The 24649-nt window shown below is 37.4% G+C and overlaps 1 protein-coding gene across 1 annotated transcript in view; it reads right to left on the bottom strand.

Moving 5' to 3' along the window:
• LOC134659461 (uncharacterized) overlaps positions 1-24649 on the bottom strand; it is an 85020-nt gene that overhangs the window by 47680 nt on the left and 12691 nt on the right. Inside the window, exons 2-3 of the mRNA XM_063515103.1 lie at positions 23207-23348; positions 16360-16469 (exon numbers count right to left, since the gene is read on the bottom strand). Of these exons, the coding sequence (XP_063371173.1) occupies positions 16360-16469; positions 23207-23348 (252 nt within the window). The remainder of the gene's footprint in view (positions 1-16359; positions 16470-23206; positions 23349-24649) is intronic.

The raw sequence follows: 24649 nt of genomic DNA, 5'->3' as shown, positions 1-24649 counted from the left end.
TTATTCAACTGCATTTTATTATTACAAGCTTTTATTTAACTTGCAATGTATGTAGTTATGTTTGTACGGGTCAAATCTTGCAACTTAAATTTGACCCACTTCCCAACTTCCAATGAAGCTGAAATTTTGCATCAATATGTAAGTCAGGTCAATATGTAAGATGATGGAGACAGGAGGTGGCCATAGGAACTGTGATAAAACAACGCAGCCTAATTGTGTTTGGGGTATTTAGAATTGTCTCGATGAGTATTAGTTGTCTGTCGTAAGAAAAGTACAGTCAGCGATAAAAGCTTGTATCAAAAATGAAATTTTTGCCATAAACTTATTACGAAGGTGCAATGTTTTTTACAAAAGTACTAAACAGAATCGATTAAGTATGACACACGCGCCATTTTATCTATAGTTGTATTTATTTATTTTAAACCTTATTGCACATCAAAAAAAGTACAAAAGGCGGAGTTAATGCCTCGTGGCATTCTCTACCAGTCAACCATAGGGCCAAACAGAAACATGTCAAGGTGGGTGCAGTGAGAACCGTTTAGAAGCAAACAAGTATTATAGAATACATAACTATACCTTAATGTTGTATATGTATAAGGTCAATGTGGGTAATTCCGTCTTAGGGATTATTCCGTCCACGAGCGTATATTTCTTCGATTTTCAATCGTAGGAAAAAAAACCATCGCTGCTTTGTCGATAAAATTATCAATTTTGTTCGTTGTTCGAGAAAAACGTTAATGAACGGAATAGCCCCAATGACGGAATTCGCCACATTGCCTTACTTTTTTTTTACCTACAGATTTCTAATTTGTTTATTTACTAGCGACCCGCCCCGGCTTCGCACGGGTTAAGAAATAATACATAAACCTTCCTCTTGAATCTCTATCTAATTAAAAAAAACCGCATCAAAATCCGTTGCGTCGTTTTAAACATCTAAGCATACATACAGACAGACAGACAGACAGACAGCGGGAAGCGACTTTGTTTTATCCTATGTAGTGATTTAAACCTTTTGTGTATTAGGTCATTTATTTATTAAAAATAAAATTAAAATGTGGTCAACCCTGCCATGAATTAAAAACCGGCCAAGTGCGAGTCGGACTCGCGCACGGAGGGTTCCGCACCATCAACAAAAAATAGAGCAAAACAAGCAAAAAAACGGTCACCCATCCAAGTACTGACCCCGCCCGACGTTGCTTAACTTCGGTCAAAAATCACGTTTGTTGTATGGGAGCCCCACTTAAATCTTTATTTTATTCTGTTTTTAGTATTTGTTGTTATAGCGGCAACAGAAATACATCATCTCTGAAAATTTCAACTGTCTAGCTATCACGGTTCGTGAGATACAGCCTGGTGACAGACGGACGGACGGACGGACGGACGGACGACAGACGGACGGACGGACGGACGGACAGCGGAGTCTTAGTAATAGGGTCCCGTTTTTACCCTTTGGGTACGGAACCCTAAAAACATACAATACGTCAGATTGAACAAGTGTACGTCACCACCATATGCCAAAGCGCCGTAAGTACGTTTTCCCCAATATCGCGGTACGCCGTTTTCGTTATTTGCGAGTTGTGATGAGATCAGCGGTCGGTTCAAGGTGTTATTATACACAGTGTAACCGTTACTGCCTAGATTGACAAATAATACGGTATTTTACGTTGCATTGTAAGTGCATTTTCGAATAACCATTTTTAGGGTTTTTTTTAGATAACTGTCTGGCAATGCTCGGAACCGGTTTTTCTTCATACAAAAAATACCGGATTTTTTGTCGTTCTTTGGTTTACTATTCCATTTTTAACGGGCCAATCGAATAATACGAAGTTGTTACATAAATACATGATTTGGTCCTACGTAAAGAGTATAAAATAATTAAAAATACTCGGCTATTTTGGGTTAAAAAAAAACCGGTTCAGAGCCCTGCTGTCTAGTATATTTCTTTCTATTAAGAATTTTAAGCCTATTTATTCGGAAATATTTTTTTTTCTCTATATCAATTAGATTAGGTGATATTAAAAATGTCTGAAAACGCCTTTACTTTATATGTATAATACCTACTGCCAGGCGCGGCTCACTCCGCGATTTCGTCGCTTTGCTACAGGTAGCTAAAAGTACATCCGTTCCGGCGCCAATTTTGGGGAAAGCCATAAGCCGCGCGTGGCGCTGTCGCCACCTAGCGGCCATATCTGTGCTGATCGTAATAGACGCGTTTTGTTAGAGAGTGAGTCTTCTGTAAGTAAGTGTTTTATTTGTAAATATAGGTAGAATTACAGTGGTAGTCAGTTTATAATATGTACAGTTTCACTATATTTTGCCAAACGGCGTACAAAAACATTGAACTTAATACTAGCAACTAAACTATCATGCTCACCGAGTACGAGTAATAATCTAATCCTACTTACAGCTATGATAATTAATTAATGTACTTAGTACTATTATTTATTCTGTGCTACTGCCTCCAGAATAGTAACTATTTATGAACTATTAACATCTTCTGCTACTACTCCTACTAGTAGGTTAGTAATGTACCTAAGCGGAACCTATTACACAAAGAAATCCGGCCACAGATGGGCGAGCATAAGCGAGGCCCTTAATTGACACTAGGCAGGCAACCCTCTATAAAACTTTATTTATTAACACAATGACATTACAGCTAGTACGGGTTAAAAAATTATAAGTACACAAACCTTCCTCTTAAATCACTATCTATAAAAAAAAATCGCATCAAAATCCGTTGCGTAGTTTTAAAGATCTAAGCATACATACAGACAGACAGACAGCGGGCAGCGTCTTTGTTTTATACTATGTAGTGAGTATGACAAGCGGAGACGCGGGCAAAGCTAACCAATAAATATTGAGGTTAAAATTAAGAGTAGATTTCCTCAAAAGTAGGTCTAAGGATATAAATCCCATTCGCGCGTTATTGTGCCAAACGCGTTAATTTCAATTGATACCCTTATCAGAGCTATAAGCTGTTATCAGCAGAATATGCTGGGCAAAGAAACTACAACACAGCGACCAGTCCATAATAAAGACTGCATTAGGGCTTTTTAATATGAACTTCTACTTTAAAGCGCGACTTAACCCTTTACCGCATACGAAGCCATATTATGGCGGATATGATATTCAACTCTATTGACAGCTATTTAAGTTCAAATTGAAACAAATATTTTTTATTGCATGCAGTAAGGCGTTAAGTCGTGTTTCAGTCACGTCTAACCGTCACATCCCTGATAAAATGGGATTTAACATTAACCGTCAGGTTTGTGACGATTGCTAACCGGCCGTAAATGGTACACAGTTAAGTGAAAATGCCCCTAAGCCAAAATGACAATCATTTGCGCTACGACAACGAAACTCTTTCTATCCCTCTTCCATATTAGTGCGTTAAATAGAGACAGATAGTGTTTCGATATCGTAGCGCAAACGATTGTCATCTTGGCTAGGCCCCCATAACTGGGTGAAAACGCGGCTTTAGGTATCTACGTCAAACGCTCTCCGAGAAAAACGCATTGTTTGTTTGTCAGGGACAACATGATAGTTGATAGTGTTTTACTATGTTTTCCCTGTCACACAATGTTATTTAACATTTCAGAACAGCTAAGCTAATTGTGGGAATACCATAACAGGTGTGAACTGAATCCCCGGTAAGTGGCGGGCGGTGTCACCCTCTACTGTAATGATAATTTCATACAGCGATCAGCTATTGACAGTCCTTATAAAATGTCAGTCTCTGCCAGATGCGATAAGACAAAACCAATCATGTAGCCCTTTCAGTTTCATTTTTAGTAAACAAACGTGCAATTTCTAAATGCACCTGGTTTTACTAAAACAGCTTTTTTGAGAATAATGAAAATACAGGTGTTCGATAATTTTGTGCTTATTTTATGAACAACGAGGAGTAGCTTCGCTCTAGTTACCCAAAACCTTACCAAATTATACACCTAACCTTCCTCAATTACTCTATTTATATTAAATACCGCATGAAAATCCGTTCAGTAGTTATTGAGTTTATCGCGAACATACAAACATACAAACGCGGCGGGGGATTTTGTTTTATAAGGTGTAGTGATATACATACATAGGTAGTAGTGTTTGTACATGAAATAACACAAATTAAAATATTTGAATAGAAAGTAGGTAATTTAATTTGGTCTTAGAGTATGTTTTTTTTCGGTTAGTCACTTTTTTATACAACTTGTATTTGGACCGTAATCTGTCATCTATTACTTATCAAGACGATTCTAATGAGACCAAAATCTAACATTGCATTGCATTATTAATGAAATATACCCAGGATACATATTTTTAGTAATGCAAATTGTCTAGCTTACAAGATTTGGCCTAAAAAATGTATTAAAAACTTAAAAGAAGTACTAAATTCAGAAAACACTAGTATATTCAAGAAACTCTGTACGAAGATATTGTGTTGCGACCCCTGGCGTTGCAGCGCGCTTAATATTTAACTCGTTCTCGGCGACTATGTATATAATATTTATATTCCAATATGGATGCAAACTATGCAAAGCACGGAGAAAAATTAGACATATCAACTTAAATATACGTTCGTAGTAAATTTCTTAAGATAATATCCCTACCAATTTTATTTAAAAGATACCCTACCTATATTTTATTTTTACACGACTGCCCAAACAAAAAGAGTGTATTGTTTTTAGCCTACAATGCAGTCAGTCTAAGGCGGACCCCGGGTCCTCGCGCCCCGCGCGGGGGCACAGCTGGGATTGACGCCAGGATGATGATGAATACAGTCAGTCTAACTCTAGTCTATAATAATTATATTCCAACATGGCTGCAAAGCACAGAGTCAAGTTATATTTATCTTAAAAAAAGGCATTTTCGCCGTGAAATTTAAAGGCTGTAAGTGTTGACCTGTATATTATACTTAGTTATTTATAATACAGTCAAAGAGGCACGTTAAATTTAAAACATTTGAGACAATAATTACTTATATGTATGTATTTATTATTTATACTATTTATACAACAGCCTTAAACATAATTAGTATAATAATTAATTAAACACTTTGTACTAATAAATTCATGAGTAAAGATGACTTTACCTAATACATATATAGTAAGTATGTTTTAATAAAATAAAATAATTAATGCCAAAATACTTTTCCGTATATTTAAATTCGAAAAAAAAAACATTTTACGAGTTACACCAGCATCCCACTCAACCCACAGCCTTTTAATATACGCACACATACACAACTAATTTTATGGTCACACATCATAGATCTTCCCTCTCAAATGATAACCAACCTTACGCCTTGGAAACAAGGTTTAAAATCGAATAACAGAAATGGCGGTTAAACTGTTTTAAATTGGGAAACAAAACGATATTTATACAGAAGCGTGGAACGAATTCGTTAAATGAAATTGCTTCGAATATGAACCTTATCATGTTAATATTAAAGTCGAAATTGGTAAACTTTGTACTTGTTATTCGTACGGTTTTGAGCTTTATTTAAAAGAGCATTAGGTTGAAAATCTAACGGGTTTCGTTAACGTCTGATATATTGTCGCTAAGGTGACGTGTACTGTACAGTGAACAAAGATTTTTGTTTAAAATGTCTCTTTAAACACAATATTTGAGGAAATTCAAAAAAATATTAAATTTATTTTTAAACCGTATGAACTGAAAATGGGTCATTCTTATTTTTCGTGTAGAATGATCATTCACGTATTGTCATAAGTACATTAAGAGGGGGCGTAAAGTCAGAATATTAGAATAATTAGAAGGAAACAAAATATATACAATTTGTTGTATATTAATCACAGCTATTAATTTTTTTTTTTTCAATTATTATAAGAGTTAGAAGCATTTAAAGATTTGTATGAAATTTGTTTTTCGCACCAAATTATTACAACAATATATAAAAATCGAAAAAAGTCAAACGTAGGTATGGTTATTAAACTTATTAATATACAAAAATAAACAATAATATAAATATCCAGACAGGAAAATGGAGACTACGTTTGGATGGAAACGCCGCCCCCTTTCCTCTTAAGTATTTACGTATAGTATAACTAGCTTTTGCCCGCGACTTCGTCAGCGTGGAGTTAGTAATTTGGTGATTTCTGGGATAATAAGTGTTCCATGAACAAAGTTTTATACGGAACTCGAAAAACTGCCCTATATCCTTCCCCGGGACTCACACTATCCCCATACCAAATTACAACTAAATTGGTTCAGCGGTTTAAGCGTGAAAAGTAACAGACAGACAGACACAGTTTCGCATTTATAATATTAGTATGGATTAATTATGTATGTATGACAAACTAATACATCACCGTTTAAACTCGTCTTCTGCATTATACTATGTGGGCCAAGGCCGCCTCGTTCGACCAAGTGTCTTCAAACACTACAAAAAATATTTTTTGGATGGTGACGGACAGAGAGACAGACGGAGAGACGGAGGGTGGAGTCTTAGTAATAGGGGTCCCGTTTTTACCCTTTCGGTACGGAACCCTAATAAAGGAACGACCCGGGAACTTGCCATTATTTGTGACGTTATCTATGAAAAGGGACCTTATTGTCGATGGCGCTTACGCCATTATTAACGATGCTCCGATATAAATACAATACCGCGCGACGCTGTGCGGCGTAAGCGCCATCGACAATAAGGTCCCTTTTCATAGATAAAGCACCATTTTTTGAGTAAGGTCAATGTGGCTAATTCCGTCATAGGGGCTATTCCGTCCACGAGCGTGTATTTCTTTGATTTTCAATCGTTTGATTGCTGAAACCAAAAGCAATCGCTGCTTTGTCGGTGAAATCATCAATTTTGTTCGTTGTTCGAGAAAAACACTAGACGGAATAGTCCCTATGACGGAATTAACCACATTGACCTTATAAATTCAGGGATCGGATACCGGTATTTTTTGTATAGGAACGAAAACGGTATTTTTTCGTTCTTTGTTAATATTTTATTTCATTTGTAATTGGGTAATCTAATAATGCGAAGTCGTTGGCTAAAAACACAACTGAGTCCTACATTTCGAGTATGGAATAATTAAAAAAATATGGTGATTTCGAGGTTGGAATAATTAAAAAAATATGGTGATTTCGAGGTTTTTTCAAAAAACCGGTTTCGATCCCAGCTTATAATAATTAGGCAAACCGGTAGCAATCGAGTTACCGTGAGAACACTATTACGTCAAGTTTAGATTATTTATTTTATTACGAGCAATACAGTACCCATATCATGAGTCACTGACATCGTAAAAACTGACATATACGCTAAAGTCTGCGTAATCTACTTTCTATACTTCTTGCTCGCACTAATATGCGAGAACGAGATGCATAGAAAGTAAGTCACGTTCACAATAGCGTTTATGTCAGTGCCAAACTGGTGGTACTGGTAGCCACACAGTTTAGGTTATTTATTTTATTACGAGCGTCAACACAGATAAAGAAGTGAAACCCGTCACGGGTCGCCGGGTACTTTCTCGAGCGGCGGCAACGCGCGGGTGACAACGCGGGGCGAGATATGCGTACTCAGAACAAGCGAACTCTGCAATAGGGTATTTGACTGTATTTAAAATAAATTGTGGCATTATCTATGAAAAGGGGCCTTATTGTCGATGGCGCTTACGCCGCATAGCGTCGCGCGGCATTGCATTCATGTCGGAGCATCGTTAATAATGGCGTAACTGCCATCGACAATAAGGTCCCTTTTCATAGATAACGTCACAAATATTGACGTAACCGTTACATTATTCCAAATTTAATTTGTTTGACATGCCCTTGGAGGATATAATCAAACGGAGACGCCATGTCTGTAATTTTCTGTACAAAACAGTCTGCCGATTTTTGCGGGGGAGGGGAACGTCAAATGTATGCGTAACGTAAAAATAGCCATGTCAGATAAACGTCAGTCCATACATTGTGTATGACCGTTGGCCGCCTATTTTCGACAGAGGGGAAAGCCTGTTAATGGCTACGCCGTTTAGTTGTATCCTCCAAGGACATGCCTATAGAGTTAGTTCGTTATTTTAGAATAAGAATTGCTGTGCCCTTAGCCCCTTACAGGTCCATGTCACTGTAAAAGTAATTATTTATTTATTTATTTGGAGATCCAACAGCTATGACATTAACATAGAAATTTTAGTAGATACAGGAAGCCAATTATAGGAACTCACAGGTAGTAACATAATATTAAACTAACAGGTACTACTTATACTAAGGTTACGCACTATCGCAACCACATGCCAATACAGATTATATCTAATAAGGATAATTATTTATTTATTGTAACACCTTTATGTAACAACATGGAAATGCAATATGTACACAATAAACAATACATTTGGAACAAAAAAAAGGTTACTCTAGTTAAAAACGATTAAAAACTAAAAACAGGTATATTTCTAAATTCTAGTTGATTACGGCTTGTTGTGAGCGAAGCAAGAAATCCTTCAATGCGTGGCGTCCTTTGGCCGCCATTTTGAATACTCACCGACAGCAAAAAAGGCTTAATTACTTATAAATCTAATAGCTTTAAACGCGCAATTCTTGTTTATTTATATGTATATTTATTTATAATTAATATCTGGGTGATCGAGCTTCGCTCGGAAAACATATGAAAACACGAAAATGCGCGTTTTGCCAGAGATAAGATCGATTTTTCGCAAAACCTCCATATAGCAAATTTCATCGAAATCGTTAGTGCCGTTTCCGAGATCCCCGAATTATATATAAATAAATAAATAAATAAACAAGAATTGCTCGTTTAAAGGTATTAGATATATTTCGGGGATCTCGAAAACGGCTCTAACGATTTCGGCCAAATTTGCTATATAGGGGTTTTCAGGGGTTTTCTCTCTGGGAAAACGCGCATTTTTATGTTTTTATATGTTTTCCGTCCTCCCAGGTATTTAAAAATTAAATAATTAACAAAGAACGAAAAAAATAGTATCCGTACTCTGACACAAGGAAATAAAAACTTGCAGTATAACCTCAATAACCGCCTGTTTTGCAGACCGTACATAACAATCGATCGCGAGTACTTACATCCGTTGTTTTTCTTAGGCGCCGCGCACAATGGACACGGCGGGTTAGGCTAGTATGCACGTGCCTTTATTATACTCATACTGTATCACTACATAGTATAAAACAAAGTCGCTTCTCGCTGTCTGTCCCTATGTATGCTTAGATCTTTAAAACTACGCAACGGATTTTTGCTTACATAGTTAGCAAGTTCCATAGAATGGCACTTTAACTGCTGGAACTAATTCCACGCAGACGAAGTCGCGGACAAAAGCTATATAGTATTTTATAAGTAGGTACATGATATAATGAGTCGTAATTATGAGTTATGAATTATTCGAGGATGTATATGCAGATTTCCTCACGATGTTTTCCTTCACCGAAAAGCCTAAATACAAAATGATATTCCGTACAGTCACCTGCAATAATATGTACTATTCGAAGGCCGCAAAAATATGTGACACGCTCTTGTGGCTACAAATAAGATCGTGTCAGATATTTTTGAGGCCTTCATTGTGTAACATATTATTGCAGGTGACTGTACATAAGTTCCGAAAAACTCATTGGTACGAGCCGGGATTAGAACTCGCGACCCATCCATCTTCGGTTCCGTCACTCAGGCGCGTTTTCCGGGCGGGGCAAGAATTAACAAATTATACATAAACCTTCCTCTTGAATCACTCTATCTATTAAAAAAACCGCATCAAAATCCGTTGCGTAGTTTTAAAGATCTAAGCATACATACAGACAGACAGCGGGAAGCGACTTAGTTTTATACTGTGAAGCGGCGCGCCCCGCCCACGCCCCGCCCGGAAAACGCGCCTGTGTGACGGAACCTTTATTTCTGCCCAATTTGAACTTTAAGATACATCAATTATTAGAGCTAGAAACGATATAGATTAGATATGTCAGTGTCAGGTGACGGTTTTGTTTTGACACTGACATATCCAATCCATATCGTTTCTAGATCTATTAATTGTCGTATCTTAAGTTCGAATAGTTAATTCGTTGGTGAGTGAAATAAGTGAAAGAAACGTAGAAATCTCTAGTTGTCGATATTCAGCCGCCATTAAAATATAAGCGCTGGCAACCCTGCGCTGGTAAATAATTGCTAAAATGGAAAGCCGTGGAGACGGCCGGGATTATTTATTTCATGAATCTAGTATTTTAGAATCTTTATTTAATCTTTTAACTGAATCTGGCATGAGGGGTGGGGGGAAATGACCGAACGGGATAGTCTTATGTATCTTTTAGTAGGAGTAGCAGCGAAAGCGCTATTATTGTTAGTCCTTGTCACAGTCTCACTTTTTTTATTTCCCCACCATAAATTAGTATGGGTTATGGTGGGCAACAAATAAATTCGACCAATCATAGTGTCGCGTTGCGTATGTTTTGGCCCTCACGGAGGCACGCGTATACCACTTCTATAGGATCCTACCTTCTATGATTTATTTAATCGTATCGTTTGACGGCCGGTCTGGCCTAGTGGGTAGTGAGTGACCCTGCCTGTGAAGCCGCGGTCCTGGGTTCGAATCCCGGTAAGGACATTTATTTGTGTGATGAGCACAGATATTGTTTCGGAGTCTTGGGTGTTTTCTATGTATTTATGTATTTGTATATTATATATATCGTTGTCTGAGTACCCACAACACAAGCCCTTTAATTTTTTAGATTTTTTAATTATTATAAGAGTTAGCGAAAAACAGGTTTCATACAATTTTTGAATGCTCCTAACTCTTATAATATAATGAAAAATTCGAATAATATCAAACGGTCGGGCATAGCTATGATTAAAATACATATCTAGAAAAAAAAAATGTATATATATATTTAAAAATATTATCTTTTCTCAGATTAGCAAAGTATATTTTGGTTTTAATTAATATGGATTTCCGCAAAGTAACGCCTAATTCTATCCACTATTTAAAATACATACATCAAATTAAATAAATAAATAATAAATAAATAAATAACAGGGGACATCTTACACAGATCAACCTAGCCCCAAACTAAGCAAAGCTTGTACTATGGGTGCTAGGCGACGATATACATACTTATATGGATAAATACATACTTATATACATAGAAAACACCCATGACTCAGGAACAAATATCTGTGCTCATCACACAAATAAATGCCCTTACCGGGATTCGAACCCAGGACCATCGGCTTCACAGGCAGGGTCACTACCCACTAGGCCAGACCGGTCGTCATAAAATTGTGTAAAAATATTTTCCATAGAACCGACCGTCCCCTATCCTCTTATTAAGAACATTAAAAAATATAAGTTATAGCTATTCGCAAAAACTTAGAAATTTATATAAGTAAATAATATCAGTTTTTTTTTCACCATAATAGTAAGTTATGAAAGTTTGACAAACACGTTACTTATCCAAAGTTTGAGCGACGCAGGCCGGCTTATCAGTAGGACATTAAAAACGTACAGCGAGCGACATACGAAATACCGTTATTATTACTTCTTAGTACACTTATGACGAAAAGTGATAACTACACTTTTTTTATTGTCGTTCAAATATTTTAAATAGTGGTTGCTGTGCAAAATTAGTTTTATTACCTATTTAATTCTACATTTTAATTTTTTTATCTGCGGCATCCACAAGCATTATTTGAAAAAGCGCTGACTAATGTACTAAATCTTTTGTTAATTATTACCAAAAAAATAAATGTAGGCACAAATTTGCAAAAAAACGGTTTCTTCGCAAAATAAAAATTAAAACCGACCAAATTAATTTTTTCCTTTATATCCTTACGTAATACATTTTGAAAGAGTGTGGAGGGGGACTTTTTCTTACATAGGGGGCTCAAAATACTCAATGCCTCAAGGGCATATTTTAGATTTAAACTAGTTTTTAATTTAGTTTAGTATATAGTACCGCCGTATATATCTTTTATTTAATTTAAAAAAATGTGTTGTACTTGTTGTGCACTTGCGCGCGCGCATGTAGGCGATAGCCGCTTATCGGCTATTTACAGAGAATGAGCGCGGATAAGATACCGGACGAATAACTCAGGCAGTATTATTATTACTAATACATTCCGCGTTTCACTAATATATGATGTCAAAGGACTGTCACATTTCAAACACACAGAATCATACTATCTTTGTCTTACACTAGTACTAGCACCCAAAAGAAAAGGATGAGTATAGTTTTTTTGTTCTTATTTACTGACAATTTGGTTTGACCAACTATAACTTACTAGCACTCTCCGTGGCTCCACATTTAAAAAAAACCGGACAAGTGCGAGTCGGACTCGCCCACCGAGGGTTCCGTACTTTTTAGTATGTATATACTTTTTCCTAATCAGAACACGATAACCAGCCCTTAATTAAACGGATCCCCGCTACTTTATTGCCTAATTTGTAACGGCTCGGTCCAAAAAAATACGACTCACATAAATTCTAAGATTTATATTTTAACAAGCATTTTATCATCCAAAATTTAAATATCAAGTCAAATTTCACTTAACCAAAAATAAATAAAACAACAAAGAAATCCAAAAAATAATATTCTGGCGACTCCACAGCCCTCGATGTGCTCAAGTCGTCACATGGCACGTCGCAGCGAATGTATTGTGTATAGCGCCGGCACTGCTTGATACTTGCGTTATTATTATTATTACTTATTATTTTTGGACATTAATTATTGTTAAAGCATTTTTACAAATAGTGGAATTGATTTAATCGTGTATATTAAAGATATAAAATTACCTCCGACGTTTCTTGGACGCCATTGTCTCGAAGACATTTAAGCTTAAGTAAGCGCGCTTAAGCCCCGTTAAAAATGTTAAAATAAATAATAATGTGTGAAAATCGTGAGTTTAAATCAGTATAGTATCGTAGCGACAAAGGTCACGATTCCGACTGTCTGTTTTGTACAACTGCGGCGGTAGCACGGTAGCATTTTTATAGCTTGTTACCATGCCTGTCTCGTTCTAACAAGTGCGTAAGTGCGAAAGTGACGGGCATAGAGATAGTGACAGGCGATAAAAATGGAACCATGCTACGCCCGCTAAGAAGTTTATGCGAATGGTCTTGGATAATAAGCAGGTTAACCCTTTACCGGTTAAGATTTAAAAAGATAGCTACACGACTCATTCCTCATAGGCTCTTTAAAGTTCTAAAAAGTTTAAAAACACTGCAGTAAAAAATTCAAAAAACATGTCTCAAGGATTTTTTTTTATACTGTATACCTAAGTGTGTCTTATAAAGGGTTTTAAGAATCGCCGTCGACATATATTTAGAATATAAAGCTAACATAATGTACTAAATTTAAACACCAAAAACACATCACGTCATTAAAACAACAAAAATGTATTCAATTAAAAATTAACAAAACAACAACTATCAAATGCTCTCGGTCAGCGTAAAGAGCCATAAAGTACTTCAAAGATACATTTACCGCTGTGCCGTTGGAAACTCACGGTTATTCCCTTACAATAAGGTACGGTACGACGGTGCGGGTAACTGTGCGCGCCTAGGTATTGGGAGTGTGGTACAAGTGATTAGGAAAATTATGTGCATTTTAAATTCGGTTTTAAATTTGGTTGCAATGAATTTACGTGATGTGAATTATGGTTAAATTTATGAATTGGAATAACTTATTAGATTAGAATTTGCAAATTGAATAGTTGTGCTGTGATTGTTCAACCATTCTTCATTGAGAAGTTTGAGAACAAAAAGCTTTTTTACCTATTTTTTTTATACATTCGTAATTTCTTAAATGCATTATTACTTTTAAAGTTTAACTCCCTTCACTTCATTACATAATTTAAATTACATCCTTCTCTTATAAATACATAAGTGAAAATGTATAGCTAAAGCCCTTGCTACACGGTCGCCGACAAGCCCCTCAGACCTCAGGCCTTGGTCTGGACGGACCGTGTAGACAGTTGTTTCCAACAAAATTTGACCAAAACTGACCAAGGTCAGACCAAGGACAGACGGTTAGAAGGCTTGTCGGCGACCGTGTAGCAAGGGCTTAATTCGGACTAACGCGTTTATGAACATTTAGTTGCTAAGACGGTAAAAAATTAGGAATCTCCAAAAATTGCCAATTGGTGGTGATTGATCGTTTGAAATGTTTATGTAAATACGCCATATGATGCAGCTTTTAATTGGTTATCGGAAAAATAATACCATTAAGTTAATAACTCATTATTTGTTACATATTAGAACATTTAGAACAAATTAAATCACATATTTTCAGAAAATATTTTAATTTGTTGTTATTTCAAGTAGAAACAAGGGGGCGCCATAAGCCTTCAGTATGAAGTGCATATATGTACTTGGAAAAATTCGACCTATGCCGCTGTGGCCCGGTGGCCGAGTCGCAACAGGTACCTGCCGCGATAGCAGAGGACGCTAGTTCGATTCCAGCCTGGGGCACTGGAGGCTTGGGTCACTTTTTCTTAGTATATGACATTTATTTCAGTTTATAACCCATTTGTTATTCAAACCCGCCCCCGCTCCCGCTCGCACTCGCGCCGCACCCCTACCGTAATTTCATCCATGAAATAGTTGGCGTTACCAAATAGGGATTAGAGCGAGACGGGGCATCCTCCGCCCGCGTGCGAGCGAGACAGACTGCGCCACTCGATTTTTGAGGTTTCCGTGCATTGAGTGTTTTTTTTTAATTTGACGTTTAGTTAGATAGCGAGTTTTAAATAGCGTTTGGTTAAAATGCGAAACATTTGGAATTACGCGTTTTAAAACTAATTTTTAGTCTTATTTATAGAATAATGGTTCTTTATCGTATTGTTTGTTTAGTTGGTGGAGAAAATCGGCCATTTTGTAAATTTGAACACTGACGGCCCCATTCGAACTTTAAGATACGTCAAATATTACGGCTAGATACGATTTGGATTAGATATGCCAGTGTCCAAGTGACGTTTTTGTTTCTGTGTGAAAAAATGACATTTTTGACACTAACATATCTAATCCATATCGTATGTATAGTTCGTTTATTTTAGCATTAGAAATAAGGTAAGTATACAATCTTGATGTGTCTTTTTATTGAAAAAAAAAAAAAACATTTTAAAAATAAGTTACGGCAAATATGTAACAATTATGAATCTAATACGATCTTTTATAGTCTTCTACTTTCATAAGTAATAGTTATTGATTTTTAAAAAGTTATTTTCAATTAAAAGACATGTCAAAATCGCTTACCTTCTTTCAAGTTCTTTCTAATGCTAAAAAAAACAAATAATAGCCGTAATATTTGACGTATCTTAAAGTTCGAATCGGGAAGTCATTTTCAAAATGTTTTAATTTTGAGAATTTTGACTTTAATGAAATCTAGATAATTAGAGAAATCTAGATGTTTAGGGTCTGTTTCACAATGTCCAAGTTAAGTCCTGATTGTCCTGAATATAGAATGACTCACGTTAGACCAGGCCGTGTCCGGGCCGGAGCTCTCCGGCGCTTACTTTTCTATGACAGATGACCGGTGATCACGTGATGCTTTCCATAGAAAACGAGGCTGGCCCGGACACGGCCCGGTCTAGCGTGAGTCAGTCTTAACTGGCCACTTATCTGACGAATAAAGTCATCGTTGGCGTTTCACAATCTTCAAATAAGCTTAACTACGCTTAATTATTAGTTTTATCTGGCTAAAGTACCTAATCAAAGTCACAGAATAAATAATAGTACTAGAGGTACAAGGTTCACTCTTGTACCTTTTCGCACGTGTATTGTACAACGTTTTACAGTACATATGGCACTTTAAAATTTCGACATATGCACGGAAAGTGCTATTTCCCGCACTAGTTCGGGAAAGTAGCACCATATGTCCTGTAAAGTTACTTTCCTAACCTACTAAGCGTCGAAGAGACCGGTGGCCTATTTTATAAAGCTACAAGTTACAATTTACAAGCGAAAGTCTCGTTCTAAAATATAGGGTTAGAAAGAGACTTCCGCTTGTAAATTGTAACTTGTAGCTTTATAAAATAGGCCACGGAACTCTGGTAAGAGTGGTAAGTAAATCAATGGTCCCAACATATTGGGATACACCCCCCTCCAATTGAGGGGGGATTTAAATCTTCTCGGGGCAGAGGTGTACGAGTATGGTTGGAGCCGGTGTGGCTTTATTTGACGTTCATAAGCGCATTGTAATTATGCCTACTTGAATAAACTATCTTTTATCTTTATGGCATCTAGTGACAGGTAGACCTAGAAATAAATGGATAGATAACATTAAAGACTGGACGCATACAAAAGACGCAGCCACCCTCAAGAGATTGGCAAAGACCAGAGAGCTGAATGCCATGCTGACCGCCGACGCCCATTAGACTGGGCATGGCACCAGAAGAAGACTGACCTGTCCGTGCTGATGGCGCCCGTCAGGAGTGTTCTCCGGGAGGAAGTACAGCCTCAGGCTGACCAGGGTCTGGTCGGAGACGCGGTCCGTCCACAGCAGCTGAAGCTCGCCTGCGGACGAAACACACTCTGACGAGGACGGAAAAGGTGCGTTGGGGTAAGGTAAGGTGAGATGCGATCAAGTTTTTTAATTGTTTATTAAGCATTTTACATCAGGCTAAAGGTTCCGTCACACAGGCGCGTTTTGCGGGCGGGGCGTGAGCGGGGCGCGCCGCTTTTACATATAAAGTGCTCACGCCCCGCCCGGAAAACGCGCCTGTGTGACGGAACCTTTATAATATCTTTTTGTTTATGTAACTGTACATAATTAGGCATTAAAACACTCGTGTGATCCTATTAAGAAACTCACTACGTTCGTTTCTTAAACCCACACTCGTATTTTAATGCCTCTCATTATGTAGCAGTCACATAAACTACTATTATTTTAGAGTCTGTGCGGAAAGAGAAGAGTCGTGAGATGTATGGGATCCAAATTGATCCAATACATTCTACGACTCTTCTCTTTCCGCACAGACTCTATGACTAGGAAACCTGAACTAGGAAAGTACTGTATCACAGATCACAGATAGATAATTTTGACATTTATGGTCAATGGAAATTTAGCCCAATATTGTAAAACTAAAACTACATGTACATTTGTATAGATTTTAACAATTATAACTATTCTACACAGGCAGGCTAAAGGCTTCATCACACAGGCGCATATTCTGGGGCGGGGCGCGCCGCTTTTACATATAAAACGCTCACGCCCCGCCCGGAAAACGCGCCTGTGTGGCGGAACCTTAATAGATGTCGTATCGGTTTGTATTTAAATTAGGTTATAACACTACATTTGTACCTTCTCTTGAATGGTATAACTTTTAAATTTAATTTTTATGAAGATAACAGTTAAAATTGTCAATTTTGGTCTCAAATAATTTTCAACTTGGATTCTAGATTACACATCTTAACATGAATTATTATGCAAAAATATATGAGAGATTGTGCGTGTTAAGGTTGTAAATATTGAAAATTATAGAAAAATATTATAGGGTAGAAAAAACCCGTTAAATACGACAGCGACATCTATCGGCGATTCTAAGTCAATCTATCTCCGCATGCTGAATAAGCCCACAAAATACGATATTAGTATATCAGATGCAATAAATGTCCGATAGGTCAATTGTATTTCAAAATTTGAACCCGTAGAAATTAAAACCCGTAGAAAAAAAAGAAAGAAAGTTAAACATATAATTTTGAAAAAAAAAATGTACCAATCTTTGGGGCGTTTTTTTAGACCCCCTTTCCCTTTTCACACTTTTTCATAGGAAAAGATAGGCCTTTAATACGTACTGTCACTACTGTACTGTACACTTGGTATGACCCCCCCTCCCCCTAAGGATGAACCCTTTGTAAATATGTACTGACTAAACCACGTGTTAAAAATGATAAAGGCTTTGTCACACAGGCGCGGTTCCCGGGCGGGGCGTGATCGGGGCGCGAGCGTTTTATATGTAAAATCGGCGCACCCCACTCACGCCCCGCCCGGAAAACGCGCGTGTGACGGAGCCTTAAGGCTTAATTTAGGAGAATACAGTCAGCAATTAAAGCAGCTTTATGTACATACAGTCAAGGTCTTAAATATTACGTACAAATCGCCAAAAATATATAAATTCGTATTGCCTTATTAAAGGTTCCGTCACACAGGCGCGTTTTCCATGCGGGGTGTGAGCAGGGCGCGCCGCTTTTACATATAAAACGCTCACGTCCCGCCCGGAAAACGCGCCTGTGTGGCGGAACCTTAAGGCTGTATGCACATACGTGACGTTTCCAACCAACAGGTACCATTGTCGGTTGTCAATAAGGCTGATTTCAAATTGAAGCTATATGGAAATAGCGCCTTATTAACAATCGACTTTTGGTTGAAAATGGCACATATTTTTGTCGCTTACTCTGTCCCCATATTTCAGACCTTGACATTACAATTAAAATCATTAAAACAGGTCACTACATATGCAAATATTTAATATAGTGATCCATTTTTGTTTATTTTAAGTGTAAATAAAAGAGAAAACGAATAATATGGTAGTTACTAGGAAAATAATTAATTTCTACGGGTTTAAATGTGCTAAATACCAAATTGAGTGTCAGTGGTGTGTATTATAAACAGAATAATTATATATTCAACTCAATTACTAAATTATTAAGAATTATTGACAAATGAACTCCTTACACCGAAGAATTATTTCAAGTGTTTAACGTAAACTAAAGGAAAGGAACTTTCCACGAAGATTTTCGTACCTACATTGACCCACCTTCGTATCTTCGCACGCGAAGGTATCTGTGCGAACGGGATAACAATATAACTATGCGCGTGCGATAGAGATGGCAACAGGCGAGTGGCGAGGGAAATTCCTTGTGCTAAAAGTCCTTTCTTAACATAATATAATTATTAAATTACAGTTATTGTGACAAGATACTAAACAGTTTGGGACGAGTTCTATATCAAATGCATGCATATAAGGTTTATAAAACACACCATTAATAATCAATGTATGAGCGCCCAGTGAAAAAGTTAACCTCGTACGGAAACACCAGCCATAGCCATTTAAAACTAAAGTGAGGACGCTAAGCACAAATAATTCCGTATATTGACCTATCTGCTCCTATCTGCATGGCTCGTGCGTAATATGGGGCATTATCTATGAAAACGGACCTTATTGTCGATGGCGCTTACGCCGCACAGCATCGCGCGGAATTGTATTTATATCGGAGCATCGTTAATAATGGCGTAAGCGCCATCGACAATAAGGTCCCTTTTCATAGATAACGTCACATATTGCTGTCCGTCTATGATTGTATTGTATTTATTTATTTGCTGAATATGGGATGCCGGCGGCCAACGCACTGTGCGAGCGGTACAGCAATATAATTAGGGAATTTTCCCGGTACTGAGTTTGTATGGCGAGAACAGGGCATTCCCAGTAGACAACCAGTACCGGAAGCACTCTGTAAGTCTGTAACAGGGATCGCATAGCGGTATATCGGATACCGTAGACTCGTAGACAACATGCCAATCGCTATCGCTCCGTAGCGAACGAAACGCGACTGTCACACTAATACAGAAGACTGATAGAGAGACACAAAGCGATTCGTTGCTGAAGCAATAGCGATTGTCAGCTTGCGCCAGGCGGCGTAATGTACGAGATTCTTCGTGCTCAGCGTCCTTACTGTATACATATACTTTTTCACTGTGTCTCATAGGTATATGACGATCGGATATTTATGGGCTGAGGATGCAGTACCTATGATTAGTTGGTCATGTAGTGGAGGCAGCCATTCGGGGTATTTTTTATCTGTTGGACATTTCATGAGTTTAGTAGCAGTTGGACTTATGAACTTACAACTATGGGGCAAGACACACAGACATACAAAAAAAATAACTGTGTTAATTCTAGAATGATAAAAAATTGAGGTGTGTACCCAAAAAAAATACTTAGGTGGGGTCACCAATACAAAAGTGTAACTCCATGGCAAACCGATTTCGAAATCATATACCTACTTACTCACTTAAATCGTGTTTGAGCCATTCACCGCCCCCAATTTTCTAGGTAATTAGTTGGAAAATTTCAATCATAATTCTAGAAAATTTCACAATAATTAAAGAGTTTCCATTTTCAAAACCGGCAGGAAACTTGAAATATTCGAGATCTTTCCATGTTATATTTTGCAATAAATAACAGAAACATACCTATACTTGCTTCTGTGTGACTTGCCCGTTAAACAGCAATATAGGTTATTTTGGCAAACAAAAAGGGACTTTACATCAGTTTTAATAAAGTCTTGATTCTCTCAATAACCCGTAGCCGCCACAAATCAAAAGTAGCATGAGAAATGCAATCTTATTTCGTCTGTAAAAAGATTCAAAATACAATGCCTTTTAAAATGCCTCTGGGTGGCTAGAGGGTTAAGACTCGCTGATTTAAGGTCCCTTGTAAAGTAAATAACATTTCTCTGACCAGTGACAACGAATCATCTTGTTTAACCTCTTGTCTGTGTATGATAAGGATTCTGATCGTATTATTAGCCATCTTTTTTCTGCTCTATATAGCACAAAAAAAACTGTAGGCTGTACTTTTCAAACTAACCACCTTTTGACTAGGTTGACCGGGCGGCGCGCACAGTGCACGGAGTGCAGCCGTCGCGAGCACTCGAGCCTGAAGAAGGACCCCCGATGGGCACGAAACATGTCGCCAATAGTAACAAATAATTCACGTGAGTGTAACCGATGTGTAAATATTTTAAAATTATGTCTCACGAAAGTTTAATTTCGATGTATAATGTATTGGGATTATTGGGAATGGTCAGAGAAATGAATATGAACAACAATAATGATTTAATGATACAGTGAAAACGCGGATGTTGACATGAGAGACAAAATGGAATATGCGACAAAGATTAGGTTAGTATTTGACGCATCAGTGAAAATAGTGAAATGTTATGAATTGCACACTTAATAAAGTAGACAGTTATGATTATTACAGAAGTTCAAACTCATACATATATAAATATTTCACCATGACATGAATTTATAGGAAAAAGCATGTAATAGTTCAATGACAAGTATTAAAAACAGATGTTGGTGTCGATAACCCCATTTTGACATGCAAACATCATTGAAAAAAAAAATCCTGAGAAGGTATATTATCCTCTAGCCGCTCCTACGTCAAACCTTGCCAAGCAAAATGAAATTTTATTTTGTCAACACAAAGTTCAAATTAGAATGGAACAGGAGACCTTTTTATAGGTCTCTGGGCGGCTAAAGGTTATAAATTCTGCCTTAAAATACCTTTTCAAGTAACATTTAACATTTATCTGTCAGTAAGATTTTAGTTTCAGGAAAATATTTAAAAACAACCGCACAAAACATACAGTTTGGTAAGGCTTATAGTGACCTATTTTTAGGACAAAAATAATACTGAATACTCATCCTTCTTTTTGAGGTTATAATAATAGGATAAGGCTGCCTGTCCACTGAGGCGGAGATTAGAGGAGACGTGCGGGAATCAACAAATAATAGCATTGGTTGTAAATTGTAATCTACATCTCTTGCTCCGCTGATTACAACGCAACGCAAGTTTCCTCCCATCCCCGCACATCTACTCAGTGGATTGCCAGCCTAAGAACAGGAAAGTATAAATCTCTCTGTCTGTGCTCTACTGACAAGCGACTGTTGCCAAACTATATAGGTATATTTGCAATGTCCTTTTTTTAAGGCACTTGTCCTATTAATAGATTAACCCTTACGCTCTGTATGTTATTGGCCTAATATTATCACACCAGTGTTAATTTACTTTAAAATCTAAATATTTACATTATCTCAGTATTATTTCATTTTTTGCGGTTTTAATTCAAGGTCATTTTCTTTAAAATGTAATTCTATTTATTTAGTTTTTTTTTATCTGTTGTAATTTCCAATAGTAATTGTAAATTCCCGAGATTAAGAGCAAATAATACTGAAATTGTACCGTGTTTCCAGATTTCAGCAAAGCCTGAGCGAGACCACGTGGTGTATTCTCATTTGTCCCCGCCCCACTTGACAGCCGAGCCGCTATACCCTCTTGAAATCCAGAAGTATTTGTTTTGTTTAACCTCATTTGTTGTGTTTGTTTTGTTTACATAATAAAAGTTCAAAATAGATTTTGGAATATGTAAAAAAAAATTTACGCAGGGTCTTAGGAGGATACACGAGGCGGGGACGAACGGGAATGATTTATATGAAGTGCCTATTCGCACCTGTGCCCGGCGGGGACAAATGGGAACACACCAACGCCGTGCGTATTAAATGCTCTGTAGAGCAGGTCCAAGTTCTGCTAAATCCTGACAACCTGATTATTATGCAGTGGCACAGTCAGCAGCAGAAGTTGCTAAGCCAGCCGGCCTAGCCACGGTGACAATCGCTATCGCCACGACAACGAAACGCTTTGTCTCTCTGTCACTCTTCCAAATTAGTGCGACAGTGACAGTTGCGCTTCGATCGCTACGGAGCGTAAGCCATTGGCATGTTGGCTACGCGGGGTAGTCAAGGTGACAATCGCTTGCGCTTCGCTATCGAATCGCTGTGTGTCTCTCTATCAATCTTCTATATTAGTGTGACAGTGACAGTTGCGTTTCGTTCGCTACTTAGCATTAGCGATTGGCATGTTGTCTACGGGGCCAGGTGTTCAAAATAATCTTGACGCGACTTTATTGTTTCTAAGAGCGATTCAAGATAATTTTGAGCACCTCGCCCGCTTAGCAACTTCTGCTGCTGACAGGGTTCGAAAGGATAATTATCAATGATAGTTATCTTGATGATTATCGCGATTTTTGTGCCTGATAATGATAATTATTGATTTGATAATAACCTAAAAAATAAAACCTAAAATAACAATCATTAAAACGCCCCAATCGTTATTATTTACTATCAAAGAATTCACAGAAAATAAATATGGCACCATCCATATTTTAAGTTACATAACTAGAGCCTGATGACCCCACAGTCAAATCTTTGTTGAGTTTTGCGGGGCTATGACTATATTTAAGACTAACTCTGTATTTTATGAAATAAATAAATCCACAAACTGAAATAGATGTCATATATAATTTATATATATGTAGTAGTGTGACTACTTAAAAAACACTACTCTAAAACTTGTGTAAATAAATCCATACTTGAGATAATTATCCAAATATGTATCGCGATAATTATCAAGGCCTATAATCATCTGGATAATTTCGAACCCTCGCTGCTGACTGAAGGTGTTTACCTATGGAGACCAGCTCGGAGTCCTGCCAGATCCTGACGAAGAAGAAGTCCCCGATGGCGATGATGCGCTCCCTCTGCCCCGTGACCCTGAGGGCTTTGTAGAACGTGTACTGCCCGTGCTGGCCGCATGGAGCCCCGACCAGCTGTTGACAAAAACAATAGGGCTCTTGACACATGTTGGATTTTATAACTAAGTCTAGTTAAATACAATACATTGGTAACTTACTAAATACATGGGAATAATAAAAAAAATACAAGACCTTAAGGCTTCGTCACACAGGGCCGTTTTCCGGGCGAGGCGTGAGCGGGGCGCGCCGCTTTAACATATAAAACGCTTACGCCCCGCCCGGAAAACGCGCCTGTGTGACGGAACCTTTAAAGTTTAAAAAAGAAACTTTTTTCAACTTACAAATCAGGCCAGTGTCCTGGGTACAATGCCCCAGGCAAGTTTAGGGCTAGATTTTTGAAGTAATCATTTTGTTATTCAAAGTTATTTTGAGTACAGGTTTTTTTTACTTACAAATTGGAAAAAAGAATGTTACCATTCGATTTCTTACATTTTATTCTATTTAAAAAAATATTGCATAGCGACAATATACGTAAACGCAATATTTCACCGACAAAATCACGCTTGTTTTCCATACATCGAAACGGCTTCTAACATTACATGGTGACGTCACGATGTATTGCCATTCATTTTGTTAGAAGCGTTTCGTCAGTGCGGGTGCCAGACTTTGACCATCATTTTGTGACTTTTGTATTGCTTTAAGACAATGGGGTCCCATACAGCCACCTGATCCTCAAAACAAAACAGACGATACCATTCATAAAAAATCGCCGTGGCAATCGAGAGGGTTGAAAGTGCCGCTTATCCAGTTATTACTTATATTCGTTGAATAATATTCGAGCGGATATTGGCTAACTCCGAGAGTAGCGTCGACAAAACAATATGGCGTTGGAATTTGTTATTAGGGCTAATTTTTACTTTTCATTTCTCATGCTCTGAAAGGGGACCATTGTTGCACTAAAAAGTGTGGAGAAAGTTATACGTTTCTGCGCTATAGCATTTCCAAGTACGTACGATTTTTTTTATTATAAGCGATTGAAATTTGGTTTTAAATCAATTTGTTATACAATTTCCATTCTGATACCCCACTCTATAAAAAACCATACTTTTACATAAATGTTTATTTGAAAGTACCCTCAAGAAATGCTATAAAAAATTATTAATGTTACAGCCAATTTTGGCAAGAGTTGCACGTGTATTTAATAATTATTGACTCAAACTTAATTAAAGGCGATAATTCTTTTAAGCAACAATCACTTGCCCTGCCGACGGTACCGCGACCTTTGAATCAATAAGTATAAAATTGAAACAGCCCCCGGCGAGAGCGGGACAGCGATATATACTCCAGTCAATAAGGAAGTTAGTTCAAAATGTACC

Source organism: Cydia amplana, chromosome 25 (genome assembly GCF_948474715.1).
Source record: "Cydia amplana chromosome 25, ilCydAmpl1.1, whole genome shotgun sequence".
Lineage (NCBI taxonomy): Eukaryota > Metazoa > Arthropoda > Insecta > Lepidoptera > Tortricidae > Cydia > Cydia amplana.
The sequence above is the reverse complement of the archived record's forward strand: the minus strand, read 5'-3'. Positions and strand labels throughout refer to the sequence as shown.